Raw genomic sequence first — 18,894 nt, forward strand, 5'->3', positions numbered from 1 at the left:
GAAGCTACCTGATAAAAATAGCCGAAATTCAAGAAGCCTTTTAGTTAAGAAAAAGAGAGAGTGTGAACCGAACAGGAAGAAGCCGCAGACCTAGTGGCAAAGGTTGAGATTTTCTACCGTAAGCACACCTCACCTAAACGCTTTCTCCCTGAAAGCTGCTGACAGAGCTTTGGCAAAGGATCATCCTCTCTTGGTTGATAAGCTAAGCCCTGTTTTATATTTAACTTGCTGGAGTGCAGGAAGGGTAGGGGTGGGGATGCGTGGTTTATAAGAGGAGCTGTGACAATACTCTGGGCAGCAGTCTTCCTCCAGCTCGCCTCCCCTGAAGGACTCCTCATTCCAACCCCTCCTTGTTTCCGCCTTCATCCTTGAGGGGCCGGTGGGAACGTGGAGAGAGAGAGGAAAAGACGCCAGAAGCCAGAGAGAGGTGTGGGAAAAACGAAACCAGGCTGCCACACCAGGGGATCCCTTCCAATTTAAAAAGGAAGTCTGCTGACGTTAGTGAAATTTAACATCCTTTTATGTGTAACTTTTGACTTGGGAAACAAACATGAACTTTGCAGAGGGAGAGGGCTCTAAGAGATACTGCATTAAAACAAAACATGTGGCCATTATCTGTGCGGTGGTGGTGGGAGTAGGCTTAATAGTAGGACTTGCTGTGGGCTTGACCAGATCGTGTGACTCCAGCGGAGACTCGGGACAGGGCTCAACGCCGGCTCCTTCCCACCTGCCCTCCACTGCTAGTCCTTCGGATCTTCCTCCCCAGGACCGGGACATCTGTCCTGCCAGCGAAGATGAAAGTGGGGAGTGGACAAACTTCAGGCTGCCGGACTTCATCAGCCCTGTACACTACGACCTGGAGGTGCAGCCCCGGCTGGAGGAGGACACGTACACGGGCACCGTGACCATCTCCATCAATGTGAGCAGGCCCACCCGGCACCTGTGGCTGCACCTCCGGGAGACGAGGATCACCCAGCTCCCGGCCCTGAAGAGGCCCTCAGGGGAGCAGGTGCCCGTGAAGAGGTGCTTCGAGTACAAAAAGCAGGAGTACGTGGTGGTGGAGGCCGAAGAAGACCTTCCCCCCAGCGGCGGTGACGGTCTCTACGCCCTGACCTTGGAGTTCGCCGGCTGGCTGAACGGCTCCCTCGTGGGGTTTTACAGGACCACATACACGGAGAACGGGCAAACCAAGTAAATATCCGTTTTGCTTTACATCCCCGAGGCTCACATACCTGCTTTCTGTTTCTTTTCCTTTCCTTTTCACTTTCCACCTTTTCATTATTTTGTGGGTCTGATCTTCCTCTGCCCTTGGTTTCAATTCCGCCCGCCGTCTGGAAAGTACAAATTGTTGCTCTGCTGTATTTTAAAAGTCGATCATAAAACTGTAAAGTAGTGAAAGAACTGCACGAAGTAAAACATCCGTGTAAGTCATTATTCCAGCAGGAGAAACCATGGGAGAGTGCACCCTGTCCTTAATATTTACAGAAATTGTGTCCGATTTTAAAACCAGGTATGTTGGGAAAATTTCCCCCAGGGATATTCTTGTATGGCAATGATGCTAAACTCAACTTTTAGGTGAAGTGATTTTAAACTCATTTTAGGTGAAAAATTAGTAAATGTTAATTACTGTGTTGTCCTTTTATTAGAGAAGAAAAACACTGAAAAATTACATGAGATTCACAGACTTGTCTTTGCGCCTTCATCTAGGAAGGCAGGCAGGATGGTGTCTTTTTTATCTTGTATGGTGGGAACCCTGTTTTACATATAGGCTTTCAGGAAATCCTGGTTGAGTTCACACATCAGTAGGAGCATATGGATCAATCTGGGGGCTCATGGCTTGTCTTGCAATATGCAAAGGTAATGCCAAGCCTTTTCAACATAAAAGGCACACTGAGTAACTTAGTGCATACGAATATTTTTTGCACTAAGACGTTGATATGTGTGTGTGTATGTGTGTGTGTGTGTGTGTGTGTGAGTGAATGAGCACTCGGGCATAGTCTACCCACCTGCCCACCTGCCCACCTGCTATTTGTATTAATCTGTGGCATTACTATAGCTATGTTAAAGGCATAAACTTTATCAATGAACTCAAAAAACCTTCCTGCTGTGGACGTGGCCCTTGAATCAGAGAGGAAGGCTGCACCACACCTCAGGTGTCACAGGACTGGAGAGAACCTTGACTTTTTCCTGATTAGATTCCAATGAGGTAAATGATTAGAAAAGTTTTGCGTTGTGATTCAGAAATGTAAGTATACTGAATAGTCCTTTCCTCTGTCGTTTGAAGCATTTTATAGAGGAAAGCAAATCTTTTGATCCAAATTTTTCCTACTGTTTGTTAAAGAGACCTAGGACTAAAAGAAACATTTAAATATCCCTGTATTACTGTGTGATATCCTAATAGAGAGGAAATAACTTGAAGAAAATATTCAGAGGGATCAAGCTTATCTAGAGTCTATATCTTAATATTGCTGACAGCAAAACAATCTTCTTTATTATTTACATATTTTTCTGTTTATAAAAATTGTATTTCTGAAAGCATAAAAAATTATAAAAAAGGAAAATCAAAATAACCTATAAATAATATTACCACCTAGAGGTAATTCCTATTAACATGTTAATTTTACATTCTAATATTTTTCTAGGCAATCAAAATTGTAAATGCATTATTTCTGTTCTATCAATCTATGTACCTTTTTAGCTTAATACATTATGAACATTTCCCTTTATTCTTAAATACTTTTAAGAATCTTATTTTAGGCTGAGTGTGGTCGCTCACACCTATAACCTTAGCACCTTGGGATGCAGAGGCAGGAGGATTGCTTGAGCTCAAGAGTTCAAGACCAGTCTGAGCAAGAGCAAGACCGTCTCTCCTAAAAATAGAAAAACTAGCTGGGCATTGTGGTGGCTGCCTATGTTCCAGCTGCTTGGGAGGCTGAGCAGGAGGATAGCTTGAAGTTCTGTGAGCTAGGCTGATGCACCCTGGCATTCTAGTTTGGGGCAACAGTGAGACTCTGTCTCAAAATAAATAAATAAATCCCATTTTAAGGATTACCACAATATTCCATTGTATGAATGCACCACTTAAAACTAATTCCCTATTTTTGAAGATTTGAGTTGCTTCCAGTATTTTATTATTATAAATAAGACATGAAAGAACGTAATTGTAAATATATCTTTATATATGTATCAGTTTATTTCCTTTGGTTAGGATATAGTGCTAAAAATAGAATTGACAGGCTAAAGGATACAAATGTATTAAGAAACTTTCTTTTTTTTTTTTTTTTTGTAGAGACAGAGTCTCACTTTATGGCCCTGGGTAGAGTGCCGTGGCCTCACACAGCTCACAGCAACCTCCAACTCCTGGGCTTAAGTGATTCTCTTGCCTCAGTCTCCCGAGTAGCTGGGACTACAGGTGCCTGCCACAACGCCCAGCTATTGTTTTGGTTGCAATTCAGCCAGGGCCAAGTTTGAACCTGCCACCCTCGGTATATGGGGCCGGCGCCTTACCGACTGAGCCACAGGCGCCGCCCTATTAAGAAACTTTTAACTTCTATTTTGCTTATTTATTATATAAATAATATACATTATTTGCAGAAAACTTGGAAACAGAGAAAACGATAAGAAAAAAATAAAAATTCGTACAAGAATTTATCACCCAAGTATGGCCGTGGTTGACGGACTCTTCTAGTATTTTGTCTTGAAGATAACACCGCATTATTATATTGAATGCAGGATGTTTTAACATCCTTTTTCAATATAGCAACAATGCTTTAACATGTCATTTGGTATCATGCCACAAGCGAGTTGATGGATATGTGGTAAGCCATTCTATGACGCCAGTGTGATTTATTCAACTTTTCCATTAAATGTGAGTGTTTAATTTGCTTCTACATTTTTACCTATGAGCACCTAGAAGAATACAATGAACATCTTTGTTAATAACTGTGAACATTTTCTCATATTTTTATGAGAAAATCCCTAGAAGATTGGCCAAAACCACATACGTGTGAATGCATGTATTTGTGTCTGTATGTATACACACATGTATAATGTATATACCCATGAACATGTGTATGCGTGCGTGTCTTCAAACTGACTTTCAGAAAGTAAGTTCCAAATTCCATTTCCACCAACAGTGCATAAAAGTGCCTATTTCTCTAAGCCTTACTAGGGAAATAGGCACAAAAAATCATTGACACAATGGTTTTTTAAAGTGTTTGCCAGCTTATTGGAGAAAAGGGCACTGTAAAGAGATTCTAAAAATTCAGTGGTGAAAAGCGAAAACGAGTCAAAACTTTTAAATTATTATTACTAAAGCTTTAACACTCCTTCATAGAGTGTGGAGACAATAGAAATTTCATCTGAGCAAAGAACAAAATATTTATAAAAGAAATAAAATTTTACACACACTAGAAGGCCAAAAAATATGGGGCCCCATAGTTTCCATTTATGGCTTCTCAGCCTTTTGGCTAAGATCAAGTGTAGCATGTCATTTCCGTTAAAAAATTTATTTATGTACTTTATAAGTCTGGAAAAATATTATATAATCAAATATATACTATACATTGTGACTCTTTGGATTGTTTTACTATACCAGTTAATTTGACCATAAAATACATACCCGAGAGCCGTCATTCTGAAACTCCACTGACTTAATTTTTTGTTGGAAAGTACTAAGTGACAGCAAGATTGGCAAGTAAGGCTGATGCTCAGCGAGGCTCTCCCTGGCGTTCCCGACTGTGTTTTCACTGGGGGAAGTCGAAGCTCCCCCTTTACACAGGACGCTGCCAGTTCTGTACTGCACACACAGTTTTGAAACAGTTCTGGCGTCTGCTCAACAAACTCATTTAGGCTAAATGGAATATTTTTTGTTTTCCTCGTTGTGAAATATTTCAAGCACATGAGAAAAGTGCATTATGGTTTTTTTTTTAAGCCTGGGAGTAACATTTTGACAACGCAGCCTCCAGGAATTCTCATCCACAGAGTCCATATAAGGGTTGCCAGAGTGAGTTCACTGGGAGTAGCACCATTCTTTCATATAGTAGGGGGAGCTTCATCTTATACCATGTCCATACAATTTTTTTTTTTTCGAGACAGAGTCTCGCTTTATCCTCCTTGGTGGAGTGCCGTGGCATCATAGTTCATAGCAACCTCAAAGTCTTGGGCTCAAGCTATCCTCTTGCCTCAGCCTCCCAAGTAGCTGGGACTATAGGTGCCTGCCATAACACCCCGCTGGTTTTAGAGATGTGAATATCATCATAGGAATACACTGGAAGTATGCAGTCAAAATTATATGGTCTGACCTTTCTGTCTTAATGTGAAATTTAACTCCAGGATTGAGTATTAACAGTTTGGGATATTAATGCAATGACCACAATTCAAATTAATTAAACATGATTGCACTGTGTAAGTAACCCAAATTACTTGATTTCTGCAAACACAGCCCTGGATCTCACAAAGAGGAGACAACTATCCAAGATTCTTTGCCTCAAGATGGAAAGGCAGAGGGAGAAGCGGAGAAGTGTAGGAGCTGGAGTTCCTTAGCAACAACTTCCACCCGATCTTGCTGGAGACAGACTTATAGTGAGGTTTGGAGAAAGAAGTTTAGAAACATCAAAAGTCACTTTTTCTTTATTGATCTACCTCTTCTGAATCTGTTACTTAGGGTGTGAGGAATAAAAACATTTAGAAAATCTGGAACTCTTGGAATTTTTCCCTGCCCACCCTTTCTTTCTTCCCATTCTTTCTCAGGGTGTTACATCACATTTCGTTGTTCTCTTCCCAACCAGAGTGCCCCTCTGCTCAAATCTCCAAAGTACGTATCTTCTTCTCTCTGAGGTTCAGCATTTCCTTCTCAGCATCTGAATGGTGCTCACTCAGCATTCCTCCAAGTGTGTCCCCCAGAGTCCTAGTTGCATGGGATCTTAGTGATATCATTGGGGGTGGGGGAACAAAAACAAAACTAGGGAGGGATTCTGTTAGTTTGGGCAGTAATACTGTTAAAATAAATACAAAGTGATCTGTTTTTGTTTTTGGATGATGGAACTTTTCAAAGACTTTTATTGTACGAAAATGTGCACCCCTACTCTAAGGAATGACCTAGAGTGCAGTTTCCCAGTTATCTGTGACTAGGGACTCTTCTGTGGCATTCCTAAGGGTAGGGATTTATCTGCCTTGTTTATGGCCTAGCGCACGAGAAGCACTCAAATATTATTGAATGAATATATGGAAACATTTTCACAGTCAAGCTTTCACAGTGCTGTCTAGAACATTCTGGGACCTACTTCATCACCCAGCCCCTTTCCCATAAATGAGTCCAACTTCCACCAAGAACATCTCTTCCCTCTTAGTCAGGGTGGAAATTTTCCTTTGGTTCATTTTCTCCCCATTCTGTGAAAGGGAAGAGTTTACAATTTTTTCCTTTTGGTTTAAGAATGCAATCTTCATACTTAAAGGACTGAGAAATAGTAGAATGGACAAGGAACATGAAAATAAGTTAACGGAGCTTCAGATCTTTTCTAGTTTGGGTTTTCAGAGTGTTCTTCTTGCATTGTTAGGATTTAAGCTGGATTTTGATATTATGGTGAAATTTCTTTTTTTTTTTTTTTTTTATATTTATTTTTTTTTTTGTAGAGACAGAGTCTCACTTTATGGCCCTCGGTAGAGTGCCATGGCGTCACACGGCTCACAGCAACCTCCAACTCCTGGGCTTACGCGATTCTCTTGCCTCAGCCTCCCGAGCAGCTGGGACTACAGGCGCCTGCCACAACGCCCGGCTATTTTTTGTTGCAGTTTGGCCGGGGCTGGGTTTGAACCCGCCATCCTCGGCATATGGGGCCGGCGCCCTACTCACTGAGCCACAGGCGCTGCCCATTATGGTGAAATTTCAATAGGCACAGACAAGTGAGAATATATCAAGGCAAAAAGGAAAGGGATCAAGTGAGAAAAACAGAGAAGGGATGAGAAAATTAATTCGTAGGGGGAAGTTTCTATGAAGAGGCCAGCTAGAGATAACTCAGGAAAGCAGGCAGGAAGAAAAGGAAGAAAGGTTATGATAAGCTTTAGGATGGAAAAATCAATGTGGATGGTGAAGGAAAGCACTAACTCTCCACCTGGGTATTTGGGAAATAGAGCAACAATCCAGGAAAAAGGAAAGGAGGATCAGATAGAACAGTGATTTCAGGGAAGAGAGAATAGGACACAGTGGTGAAAATTGTTTGGAGGGAAGGTTTCCAGGATTTTCAGATTGATTAACTATGGGGAAGGGTGAATTAAAGTTATAGATTTAGGCTGCCCTAGATATCTGATCTGGCTGAGAGCCCTCAGCTTTAATTGATATTAAAAATGGAAGGCAGAGAGCTGGTTTGGAAGGTTATAGATTCCGTGCCAGAGGTGTTGATGGCCTGCCAGACATATAAGAAGAGATAACTAGTAGCCAGTTGGATAAATAAGTCTGAAGCACAAGCTTAGAATCTGTGATAAAGATTTAGGAATTGAGTGGAAATAACAAGGAGATGATCTTAGCTGTGTGTGTATGTGCGTGTGCGTGTGTGTGAGAGAGAGAGAGATTCTCACATGCATGATGTCTAGATATACTCAAGCATGCAGATATTTCATCTTTTTTTTTTTGCAGTTTTTGGCCAGGGCTGGGTTTGAACCCGCCACCTCTGGCATGTGGGGCCAGCGCCCTACTCCTTGAAATTTTTGTTATATGTTATATGTCAATTTATTCATTATAGTCTTAGATTGACATAGCAAGCTATTATTCCATTATCAATAAAAATAGATTTTCTTTTTAGTCTTGTTTACTTGGTGCAGGAGGCTAAGTAATTTCCTTTATACTGGAAGTGAGGAAACAAAAAGAAATTTTACTTGACTTTGAATATCTTCTACATAGAAAAAAGTAAAATTCGAAAATAAAGTTAAAGTAATTAACTGGTTCATTCAAACCACCATAAAAAAAAACCACACTAGGGTCTGAATAATCTAGGTGGGTGTCTTGCACTGTCCAGCTCCCCGACACATTTCTGGAGTCCTGTAGTCAGTGTGCACAGACCCTTAGGAATGTGGCGGCCTCTCCTGCATCAGAAGCCCTTTGTTTAAGGATTTCACCTCGACCTTGCTGTATATTTTGCTAGCTCATCTTATTAAATTGCTGAACACAGGCTGAGAGTCTTCATTAGAAACAGCATGCCAGATGATTTATGAGATAATCAGGTAGCTCTTTGTTTTGTTTTCAAAGTTGACTCAGGGTGAACCAAGCTGAGACTTGTGTCATTGCCTCTCTCCCTTCCTCTAAGTCATTGTGATCTGATCACTCGGAGAAGTGTGCTTCCTTTTCGTAAATAAGTAAATCACAGAGAATACTGTTGTGCTGCACTAGGTGTAGTAAGTGACTTACTACATTATCATGGTGTGGAGAGGCCCCTGTGGAAAAGCAGCTTCCCTTAGCACGCTGCGCCGCACGAAGATTTTTCAGGGCATACCCAAGACTCACTCTGAACATGTGCTAGTCGTCAGGCTTGTCTTATTAATGTGCAACACAAATTGTCTGATTTTCAAAAGAACTTTCCATCACTGAATAAAACCTCCTCAAAGAAGTTGTGATCTGCGAAGTGGTTTTGTATCGCCATCTCATTTATCTTGTTTTCAAATTCGCATATACCTCAGCATTTGGAAATGATGAGTGACTGTTGATGGAACTTAGCATATATAAATAGGGGTTTTTGAGTTATTTAGAAGTTCATCAGAAAATGACAGGTTACCATTTTTAAACATTGCCTATAGTATTTATATACCAAGTAATTTTGTTTCAGTACATATTCCAGTCAAATGCATTTTAAGTATTTTGGATTGTGGAAAATGCTATGTCAGAAAGCATAGTTAGCACCTGCATGTATAAGATACAGAATAAGATACATCCTAACCCCATTATGTAAATTTTCAGAGAGTTTCAAATGTATCACTGGAGGTGATCAACACCCTCTGACTTTCCCATGACCTGTGAGGAGGCTCCCCCATGCTCTGTTAACTAAGTTTTACAGATGAGGACACAAGGTTTGACATTTGGGGGCTGAGATGCATCTAGCGTAGGGTCGGAATCTAAGGATTTTGCTCTTCGTAGCTCTCTGGTTGATGAATGTCACTTTACCTACAGCAGTGTAAATCCAGGTCACAGGAATGGTGTTACACTTGTGATTAACAATCAAGGAGAGGCCCACCAAGGTAGACCAAACACACTGTACAGAGACGTCTCCAGCACGGTACTGTTTCCTGTCCAGAGGCAAGTTCAAGAATACTGTAATGGAGGGAGACAATTTTTGCCTACAATCAAGAGAGAAGGCAAGAAAAAGGTTGAAAATTCTTTTCTCTCTTGGGTCCTCTGGAGTGTATTTACTCTCTAGCATCTAGCAGAGCGTGAAATAAAGTATTCGAAAACCTACCTAAAGGCTATTGCTTAGGAAAATGTCATTCCACTCCCTCTTTGCCCTCACCTACCACACACGAAGTCGTGCACACACAGAGACACATGCCGATTCTCAAATGAGTCAGCTGGCTTATTCCTGAGGAATGACTAAGCTGAAACTTTCTTCCAGAGAGTGACTTTTCCTTTTCCTCTGCTTCTAGAAGAAACCAGAAGCCAAAGGAATTCTTCTTCAGAAGAAGAAAAAGGCAGCTGACTAAACATGGGGTTGGAGCTTGGTGAATCTTATAAAATCTTAATATTGTGGGACCGTGTATAGGTTTCTTTATATTCTATATATAACTATATATGTATATGGTTAACTACAAACTCCAGTTGACTACAAGGCTAATTATTCTATTACAGAATAAATTCTTAGCTGAGAATTTCCTTGGGTAACTTTTTATTTTAAACTAATTACAAACTTACAGAAAAGTTATAGGAATAGAACAAGGACCTGCTAGAAATAGGCAGTGTACCCAGATTCGCCAACTGTTTACATTTTATACTAATTCCACCCCCATCCCTTTAAGAGAGTACCTTCAGATACTGTTCCCTTTTACCCTTTAACATCAGAGTATATTTCTTAAGTACTGAGGCATTCCCTAAAATAAGCACAGTACAATAAAATCAGGAAATGTAACACGATACCATTATCTAAATCACAATCCATAATCACATTTCTTTAATTGACCCAATCATGTCTTTGTAAGGATGCAGTCTGGAAATTATTTGTTGCATTTAATGTCACACCCTTTTAGACATCTTTACTCTAGAAAGTCCTTTAGCCCTTCTTTGTCTTTATCACCACTGATATTTTTGAAGAGCACAGGCCAGTTATTTTGAGAATGTCCCTCAATTTTAGTTTGTCTGACTGTCCTTATGATTTGAAAATGCAACTCAAGCATTTTTGTCAGGAATATCACAGAAGTGATGTCGTGTCCCCCTCAACAAATTAAGAAACAAATCTTGTTGGTTTGGACTATCATTAGTGATGCCACATTTCTTTTTTTTTTCTCTCCCCCTTTTTTTTTTTTATTAAATCATAGCTGTGTACATTAATGTGATCATAGGGCACCGTACCGTTGTTTCATAGACCGTTTGACACATTTTCATCACACTGGTTAACATAGCCTTCCTGGCATTTACTTAGTTATTGTGCTAAGACATTTACATTCCACATTTACTGAGTTTCACATGTACTCTTGTAAGATGCACCGCAGGTGTAATCCCACCAATCTCCCTCCCTCTGCCTACTTCCCCCCTCCCTCTCCTCCCTCTCCCCCTTCCCCCTATTCTTAGGTTGTAACTGGGTTATAGCTTTCATGTGAAAACCCTAAATTAGTTTCATAGTAGGGCTGAGTACACTGGATACTTTTTCTTCCGTTCTTGAGATACTTTACAGTGATGCCACATTTCATTGCTAATTTAAGGTAGTATACAACAAGTTTCTCCATTGTAAAATTAAAATTATTCTCTTTGTAAGTAATTTTCCGGGAGGCTCTTTGAAAGTATGCAAATACCCCTTCCTCGGCAAAATTTACCTACTTGTTTTGACATTCACCGATGATTTTCTAAATTCATTATTTCTTTAAAAAGTCTTAGAGGGCAATCTATTGTAAGGAAGGTTTTCCCTTCTCTGCTATTTATTTATTCCTCTTAAACATCAGAGTAAAGATTCATGGATTTTTATTGTATTCAATAGTTTTATTTATTTTGATGTTCCAGTAACTCCAGATGTGGCCGATCCAGTCAAATCCTAGACTACAGTAAATTCTTGGACCAACATGAAATGCAGACCCTTCCCAGGGCCTGTGATACTTTCCTGATTTGGCCTCTACTGACCTCGTGTCAAACTTGTCTTTTGGCCCAGTCCCTTCTGGTTCACCGTATTTCAATGACACTGGACACCTTTCAGTTCCTCAGCCACATCAAGTTTATTTTCCGACTTAGAGAATTTAAACTTTCCTGGTCCCCCTCCTCGAACACATTTTCCTTACTCTTCACATGTATGGCTTTTTCTCAGGATTCAGATCTCAGCAAGCAGTAGTCTATTCCAAGAGTTTCTCTCTCTCCACTCTACGGAAAATTGCTCACCACTGTCCTAGTCATTCTCTGCCACGTCCACTGTTTTATTTTCTGTATTGCTCTCATCACTCTCCTAAATTATCTATTTGTATGTGTGTTGTCTAACACCCTGCAAGAAATCTGGGGCCTTATCTACACAGTCTTTGTTGTTTCCTCAGCACCCAGAGTAATATCTGCAAGTTTATCTGCATGCATAAATGTTTGTGTGTTCACAAGTGCATGTGTGTGGGGTGTGTGTGTGTGTATTCAAAAGCTTGTTTCCAACTATCCTATGAGATACAAACAGCTGTGTTCTGTCAGGGAGTAGAGGAATGTATATTCCAGAATCCAGTTCCTGTCTCGAATGGGACATTCTTTTTTATACACCAAGGACAAAACCTCAGTTTCATTTCCATGCAAAGCCAGTGCTGAGTAATCCCCTAGGTGAAATAACCTTTAGCCTAATTTAAAGCCCCTTTCTGAAAAGAAACAGCAGCAGTTTTTTATGTCTTTAACCAGGCCTATGCTTGTGTAAGCAAAATGACAATTTTTAGTATTTCCATAATTTTGAAGTGAAAATATGTTTTCTGAGTAATGGTGAAAAAAATATTAATGAACAATACTTTTTTCTTACATGTAAGCATATTATACTAAGAGTATTGCTGTATATTTACTTTAAAAAACTAAGCAATGTAAAAAGTACATTGTTGCTCAATGGCTCTGGGATGGAGATAGTGTGAGCTCATGATTGGATTTATTTTTGCTCATATATTGACTTTTAGTTGTGGCATCAAAATATCTAACTATTTGCATAAAATATCTGGAGCAATCTGTCTTGGGATTTCCATGTATTCTATCAACCTAAAAATTGTAGGAAGACTTTGATGACTATTTCTAGGTGAAACCTTAAATTAAGAAATGTCAGAGTTATAATTGCATCATTATTTTTTTCAAGGAACAGAAGCATGAGGGCTGTCAGAAGTGGGAGTATGCATTTTGTTTGTTTCTGTGTTTGATTTTAAGGAGCATTGCGGCTACTGATCATGAACCAACAGATGCCAGGAAATCCTTCCCTTGCTTTGACGAGCCCAACAAAAAGGCAACTTATATAATATCTATCATCCACCCCAAAGAGTATACAGCACTTTCAAATATGCCAGTGGCGGTGAGTGTTTTTGAAATGTCCTGTTTATGCAGATAGTCTGTTTAAAACACCAGGTCAAGGCAGCGCCTGTGGCTCAGTGAGTAGGGCGCTGGCCCCATATACCGAGGGTGGTGGGTTCAAACCCAGCCCCAGCCAAACCACAACAAAAAAATATCCGGACGTTGTGGTGGGGACCTGTAGTCCCAACTACTTGGGAGGCTGAGGCAAGAGAATTGCCTAAGCCCAGGAGCTGGAGGTTGCTATGAGCTGTGACGCCACGACACTCTACCAAGGGCAACAAAGTGAGACTATCTCTAAAAAAAATAAATAAATAAAACACCAGGTCAATTCCCTGATTCACTATGATGAGACCCTACTGAATACTAAAACTAAATGAGTGCCAATTGTTTATTCAGAAGATTGAAATACACTTGGGCAATTTCTCTTTGAGTCTTAGAAGTCTTGAAACAAGTCTAAGACATCACAGACCAGTAAAAAAAGCCACTTTGGGGTTTCTGAGCAAGAGAGAACATAACAGGCACGCCTCTGCTGCCACGCTCTCTACCTGGCCGAATCCCCTGGTGATGACAAGTTACAGTAATGGCAAACTAATGGAATTACAAACTGTAAATGATTTAAGGGCCTACTCAACATTTAGTCTTCAGTTTTGTATAAACCTAGATTTATTTATTTATTTATTTATTTTAAAGATAAAGCTACTTTAAAAAGTCATCACAAATACTGGGCTGTAGACACCAACCTCAGGGAACACTGTGCCAGTAGGTTTTCTGGTCAACAGGAAGTGCTGGTTGAATATTAAAAAAACGAAAAAACAGGCTACAATAATTTCTGCCTGTATAATTATTCGTTAAGTTAAAACTCTTCCCTCTGTTACTGCCCCTCATCTCCAGAATGGGTCATGTAGTTGCCTACAGTGTCGTTAGCTCAAAGCTGAGCCTTCTAATCATTTATGCATTTGACCTATAAAAAGAGCAGGCTCATGTTTAGGTACAATTGTCATCTCCCTAGTACCAGGAGGACACTCAGCCCCAGACAGTATCTCCCATCCTCCTGATTCACTGTCTGAAATACCATCATCAAAGTTAATCTCTTTTAATAATAAACTATGTCTTGAAAAAGCAAGAACAAAATAAAGCAAACAAAAGCTTAAGAGTATTAAAATGTACTTTCGTCAGTCATCCGTGCCTCGGTGTGAAATTAGCTTTTCAACTTGTTTTCTTCCGGTGGTAGACACCTGGAAAATTAAGTTTTGATTGGAGAAGAAAAAAGAAAGGATACATTTAAAGTATGACACACCCGTCCAGAAGATTGGATCAGAGCAAAATGCTTTCAGAATGTCTTGGCACAGCTGGGGAAAGTGAAGGGCGGAAGAGAAAGAAGGCAGACCTACTAGCCTCACTTTACATCCCCCTTCTGACCTTTTCTTTGGGCAGAGCTACACTTCTTCACCTCTACTACCCTGTTTCCCCCAAAATAAGACTTATTTTAAGGTGTGCTCCCAAAGATGCGCTAGGTCTTATTTTCAGGGGACGTCTTATCTTTCCTGTAAGTAGGTCTTATTTTCGGAGGATGTCTTATTTTCGGGGAAACAGGGTAGATCCAGACAGTTGTCTTGGAAGGAGAATAACTGTGGGCATTAGGAGATGGAAACTAATACTATGAGGTTTGAGTTATAGAGTAACCTGCATTGCAGGAACCCCAACACCCCCTTTACAAGCACATGCGCAAAGCCCCCCCCGCCCCCACCACAAAGTCAGGGATGCATCAGTTCTACTCCAACCTCCCTCACGTCTTCTCTTTTTAAAGCTTCTGGTTTAGAGAGTGACTTAGAGTGGCTGCAGGGAATGTGGAAATGTTTAAACAGTGCGGCATGCGTTGGGCAAGTATTCCTGCTTGAAATCTTAGGACTAGGGATTGATCTGAGGAGAGCAGTGCTGGCATAGACAAAACACCTGGATGGGTCAGCAGCTGCACCAAGCAATTGGATCCTGCTCTCTATCAGTGGTAACCAAGGCACAGACTTTAGTAATCTCATCTTTCATCTTCAGTGTAGATAACTAGAGGTGGAAAAGGAAAGCCAACATTCTGCTGTGCCTGATTGCCCACCTGCACATAATCAAATCAGCAGACCCCTCCTTCGTTCTTCATTGGTACAAGAAACTGAGCAAGAGCCTGTTCTTCATTAAGGGATTACAGCACCCATAAATATTATGGTCAGGATTGTGTGGATAGTGTGGAAAGATAAACTCCTGTTAAATTGATGCCAAAATTTTAGTTCTCCCTGAGAAACTTAATACAGGATATAATTCAATCACTCTTTTGTGGCACTAAAAATAAAATGAATTTTCATTTAGTCTTTTTCAGCATCACCACAATTTTACTCCTGAGCTTTGACAAAGAACTTCTGACTAGAGAGCCAGGTATAGGACAATTGTTTGTCTGTCCTTGTCTATTATTGATCTTTTGATAAATAAAAGATTATCTTTTGTTTTCAACAGAAAGAAGAGTCAGTGGATGATAAATGGCAGCGAACAACTTTCGAGAAGTCTGTCCCCATGAGCACTTACCTGGTGTGCTTTGCTGTGCATCAATTTCAGTCTGTAATGAGAATATCAAATAGTGGAAAACCTGTGAGTCTTGTTACGTTTTAAAAAGTTGCCACCTCCGGGTGGTGCCTGTGGCTCAGCGGGTAGGGCGCCGGTACCATATGCCGGAGGTGGTGGGTTCAAACCCAGCCCCGGCCAAATTAAAAAAAAAAAAAAAAAAAAGTTGCCACCTCTATGTTTGTAATTAATTTTCCACTTTTTATGAATAGCATTTTTTCATAGGACATGCCAAAAAGCCCTATTAATCATGAGGTTCTATAAGCTTGATAATACATCAAACAATGTAGAAAAATGTAAGCTGAAAAGACAGGTGAAAAAATGAACAAACACAATAGAAATAGGTATGCATGACCTTGAATTATTTTAGAGAAAATTCACTATAGATCAGAAGCTAGTTCTTAGGCACACCAGTGCAAATATATTAAAATGTGTGGATATACCCAGTTTAATAAAATGGTTGAGTGTATATGTTGGGGTGTGGTTCTGGGTAGAAACCAAAGGGGGAGGAAAAAACCAGATGTAAATGAATATCCTTCAAGTAAGCAAGCACTGAGAAATTTGTGCTGCCGTTTCTGTATAAAATTCTTTTTTCTTTCTTTTCTTTTTTTTTTTTTTTTGAGACAATTTCGCTTTGTTCCTTCGGTAGAATGGCCTGGTGTCATAGCTCACAGCAATCTCAAACTCTTGGGCTTAAGCAATCCTCTTGGTTCAGCCTCCCGAGTATCTGGGACTACAGGTGACTATCACAACACCTGGCTATTCTTTAAGAGACAAGTTCTCTCTTTTGCTCAGGCTGGTCTGGAAATCTTGAGCTCAAGTGATCCACTCACCTGAACCTCCCAGAGCACTAGGATTACAGGCATGAGCCACCGCACTCAGCCTTCCTACATAAAATTCAAAATAAGACAGCAACAAAATATCAAAAAGTATTTTTTTAAAGTGAGAGAAAATATAGATAAACTTAAAAAAAAAATCAATTTTTTGGCTAGTTCAATAGATGTCTTTCAAAAAAACAAATACTTTTACCTCATTCATTTTTCTTTTCATTTTGGAGGCCTCCACTTAGTTTATGTCCTGAACACTTACTTAATTTGTCTACTGAGTAAGTTAATCCACCTCTGTGCTATATATTTATAGATATGAAACTTTATAATCTTTGAAATATAGTTTTATAAGGAAGAAATCTCACACACACCACCTTTATTATACAGACAAGAAAATTGAAGCTTAAGGAGTTTGAGTCATTTACTCAAGATTACCTATCTGGCAAATGGCAGAGACTCAAATTCCAAATTCTTTTCAAATACTGTACCTGGTTAAGCCTCCCAAAACACGATATTCTGAAAATATCTTTACTTCTTCACTAGTCATTTGTAGAGAAGGGATGGATGCTTCTATTTACTGTGAAACCAGCTTCTGTAAAACTTTACCTTCATGTTGGTATAGTAGGGTTCGTATTGAGATCCCCTAAAGCTGTATTTCTCTCATGCTGCCTACACTGTATCTAAATTATAGCGAGGGGGTGAATGTCCAAAGACCTTTGCAAAGTACCCACATTTTGTCTTTCCCTTGGCACGTATGTTGCTTTGATGAGACCCTTCGTCCTGGTCAAGGACACTACCAGTGGCTAACAGATAATATCAGCTATGAAAAAGAAGCAGTTTCAGAAAGAGGAAGTTGTTTCTTCCGGGTTGTGCTAAGTGCAGTTGACGGCACCTCTCCTGCTTCATGCAGAGGGCAGAACATTAGCCACGCTTGTTTTTTCCTTTCAATCTCAAAACAGACGTGGAATTTTTGGTCTGAAGAAGCTTTCTTCATCATGTGAAATTCAATTGCACGGCTGTCTTTCATCACGTGCAAGTATTCTCCACACCAATTGTTAAAAATTATTATTCTGTTCTGGGCACGTTTTTCTATTATGGGTGGAAACTTCAAGACAAGGCAGAAAGCTAAACAGTTCTACTAATGATGATACAGTTTCATAAATAAGATCAATGCAACCAATGAATCGGCTGATGACATTGTTACTTTCTAATAGGGAAAGCTTGACTTTGCAATATGTCCTCTGAGCAAGGACATGTGTTTGTAAGGCAGCTTACTAGCTTGGAGAGTCAGTAGAGCTTGCAACAGTTAGTTAGGTTCTAAGAATGGATTTTATATAAAGGATTTGGAGCGACATAATGGAAAATATAATTTGGCGAAAGATCCTAAAATGCTCTGTCTTTGATAAATATATTTTTAATAATTCTTGTATGAAAGTTGAGTACATAACATTCTATCTTAGTGAAGTGTTTTCAACATTTGGGAGGGAAACAGATAATATTCTCATAATATATTACTTTCTGACCATCTACTTAGTAAGAGAGCAACAGAAGCCAATTCCCTTTTAAGGGAATTCTGACCATCTACTTAGTAAGACAGCAACAGAAGCCAATTCTTTTCTGTAGAAGGGCTGGAGATTGTAAGGCACCTACTGTGCCTCCTTTTACTGTCTCCACCCCTTCTACAGAGGCAACCAGAGTTTTCCCTCCAGAAAAAAACTGTGGGGCTGTTCCCTTCAAAAGTTGAACGAGCCTTACAGGAAAAATTTAAGGCATGTGGTGTGATCGGTGGTACTCTGCAGTAAATTCTTCCCCTTTGGCATTTGGGAGGTTCCCCTTCTGGCTTTCTACACACTTATTCTAAGTTGAAATCTAATAGTTGACATCCGCCCAAGTACAAAGTGATCCAGGTATGATTTTCCACTTCAGAGGGAATTACAGGAAAGTCAACCTTCTTAGATCTACTGAAATACAGCGTTAGAGGAAACCACACTAGCCTCATAGTCCTACACTCTTTATTGCTGAACAGACCACCTAAGACAGGGAGGTCTGTGAAGAAAGCAAAACGTAAAAGAAAAAGAATTGAAGACGAATAAAAACACGGGGAGAGTAAATAGCACTAGTTGAAGAAACAGAAGCGCATTTTTAAAAGGTCATAAAAAATTAAATGTGCCCATACACGCAACTTCTAAGTGTACTCAGAGGTTCAAGGAGATGTGATCATAATAAAATAAGAAACAAAAAGTGACGAGAAAACAATTAGAAATAGTAGTAAGAGTTTAAACATGTAATTTTCAAAGCTTGTCGCGGGAACCTGTTTGTGATCAATTTCTTCCCAAACTAGAGCACAATAAGCCTATAACTTCAGTTCCCACCTGAGGCTTTGTATTTTTCATGAATTATATGTTTATATGTGTATATTGCTTCAAGCCCTGATACGTCTTGTGGGGTTCTCATTTTTACATTTTATCAATAATTTCTGAGTGTTAGGAGCAGTGGGGGGTACATCAAAGCATAAATTTATTGATACAAGTACCTGTATTACTTTTTAATTTAAAAAATTGAAATCGAAATTGTTATGTACATTTCTTTTTTCTTTTTTTTTTTTTTTGAGACAGAGCCTCAAGCTGTCTCCCGGGGTAGGGTGCCGTGCCATCACAGCTCACAGCAACCTCCCACTCCTGGGCTCAAGCGATTCTCTTGCCTCAGCCTCCCAAGTAGCTGGGACTACAGGCACCTGCCACAACGCCCGGCTATTTTTTGGTTGCAGTC

The 18,894-nt window shown here is 39.9% G+C and overlaps 1 protein-coding gene and 1 pseudogene across 2 annotated transcripts in view; both read left to right on the forward strand.

Moving 5' to 3' along the window:
- Positions 1 to 261: 261 nt before the first annotated feature.
- The window catches only part of ENPEP (glutamyl aminopeptidase), an 89,465-nt gene continuing 70,832 nt past the window's right edge, over positions 262 to 18,894 (forward strand). For both annotated transcript variants that reach the window (XM_053566197.1, XM_053566228.1), the window contains exons 1-3: positions 262 to 1,191; positions 12,554 to 12,695; positions 15,194 to 15,325. In XM_053566197.1, the coding sequence (XP_053422172.1) occupies positions 551 to 1,191; positions 12,554 to 12,695; positions 15,194 to 15,325 (915 nt within the window). In that variant the 5' untranslated portion in view covers positions 262 to 550. The remainder of the gene's footprint in view (positions 1,192 to 12,553; positions 12,696 to 15,193; positions 15,326 to 18,894) is intronic.
- On the forward strand, positions 4,450 to 4,524 carry LOC128591771 (uncharacterized; annotated as a pseudogene).

Source organism: Nycticebus coucang, chromosome 1 (assembly GCF_027406575.1).
Source record: "Nycticebus coucang isolate mNycCou1 chromosome 1, mNycCou1.pri, whole genome shotgun sequence".
Classification (NCBI taxonomy): Eukaryota; Metazoa; Chordata; class Mammalia; order Primates; family Lorisidae; genus Nycticebus; species Nycticebus coucang.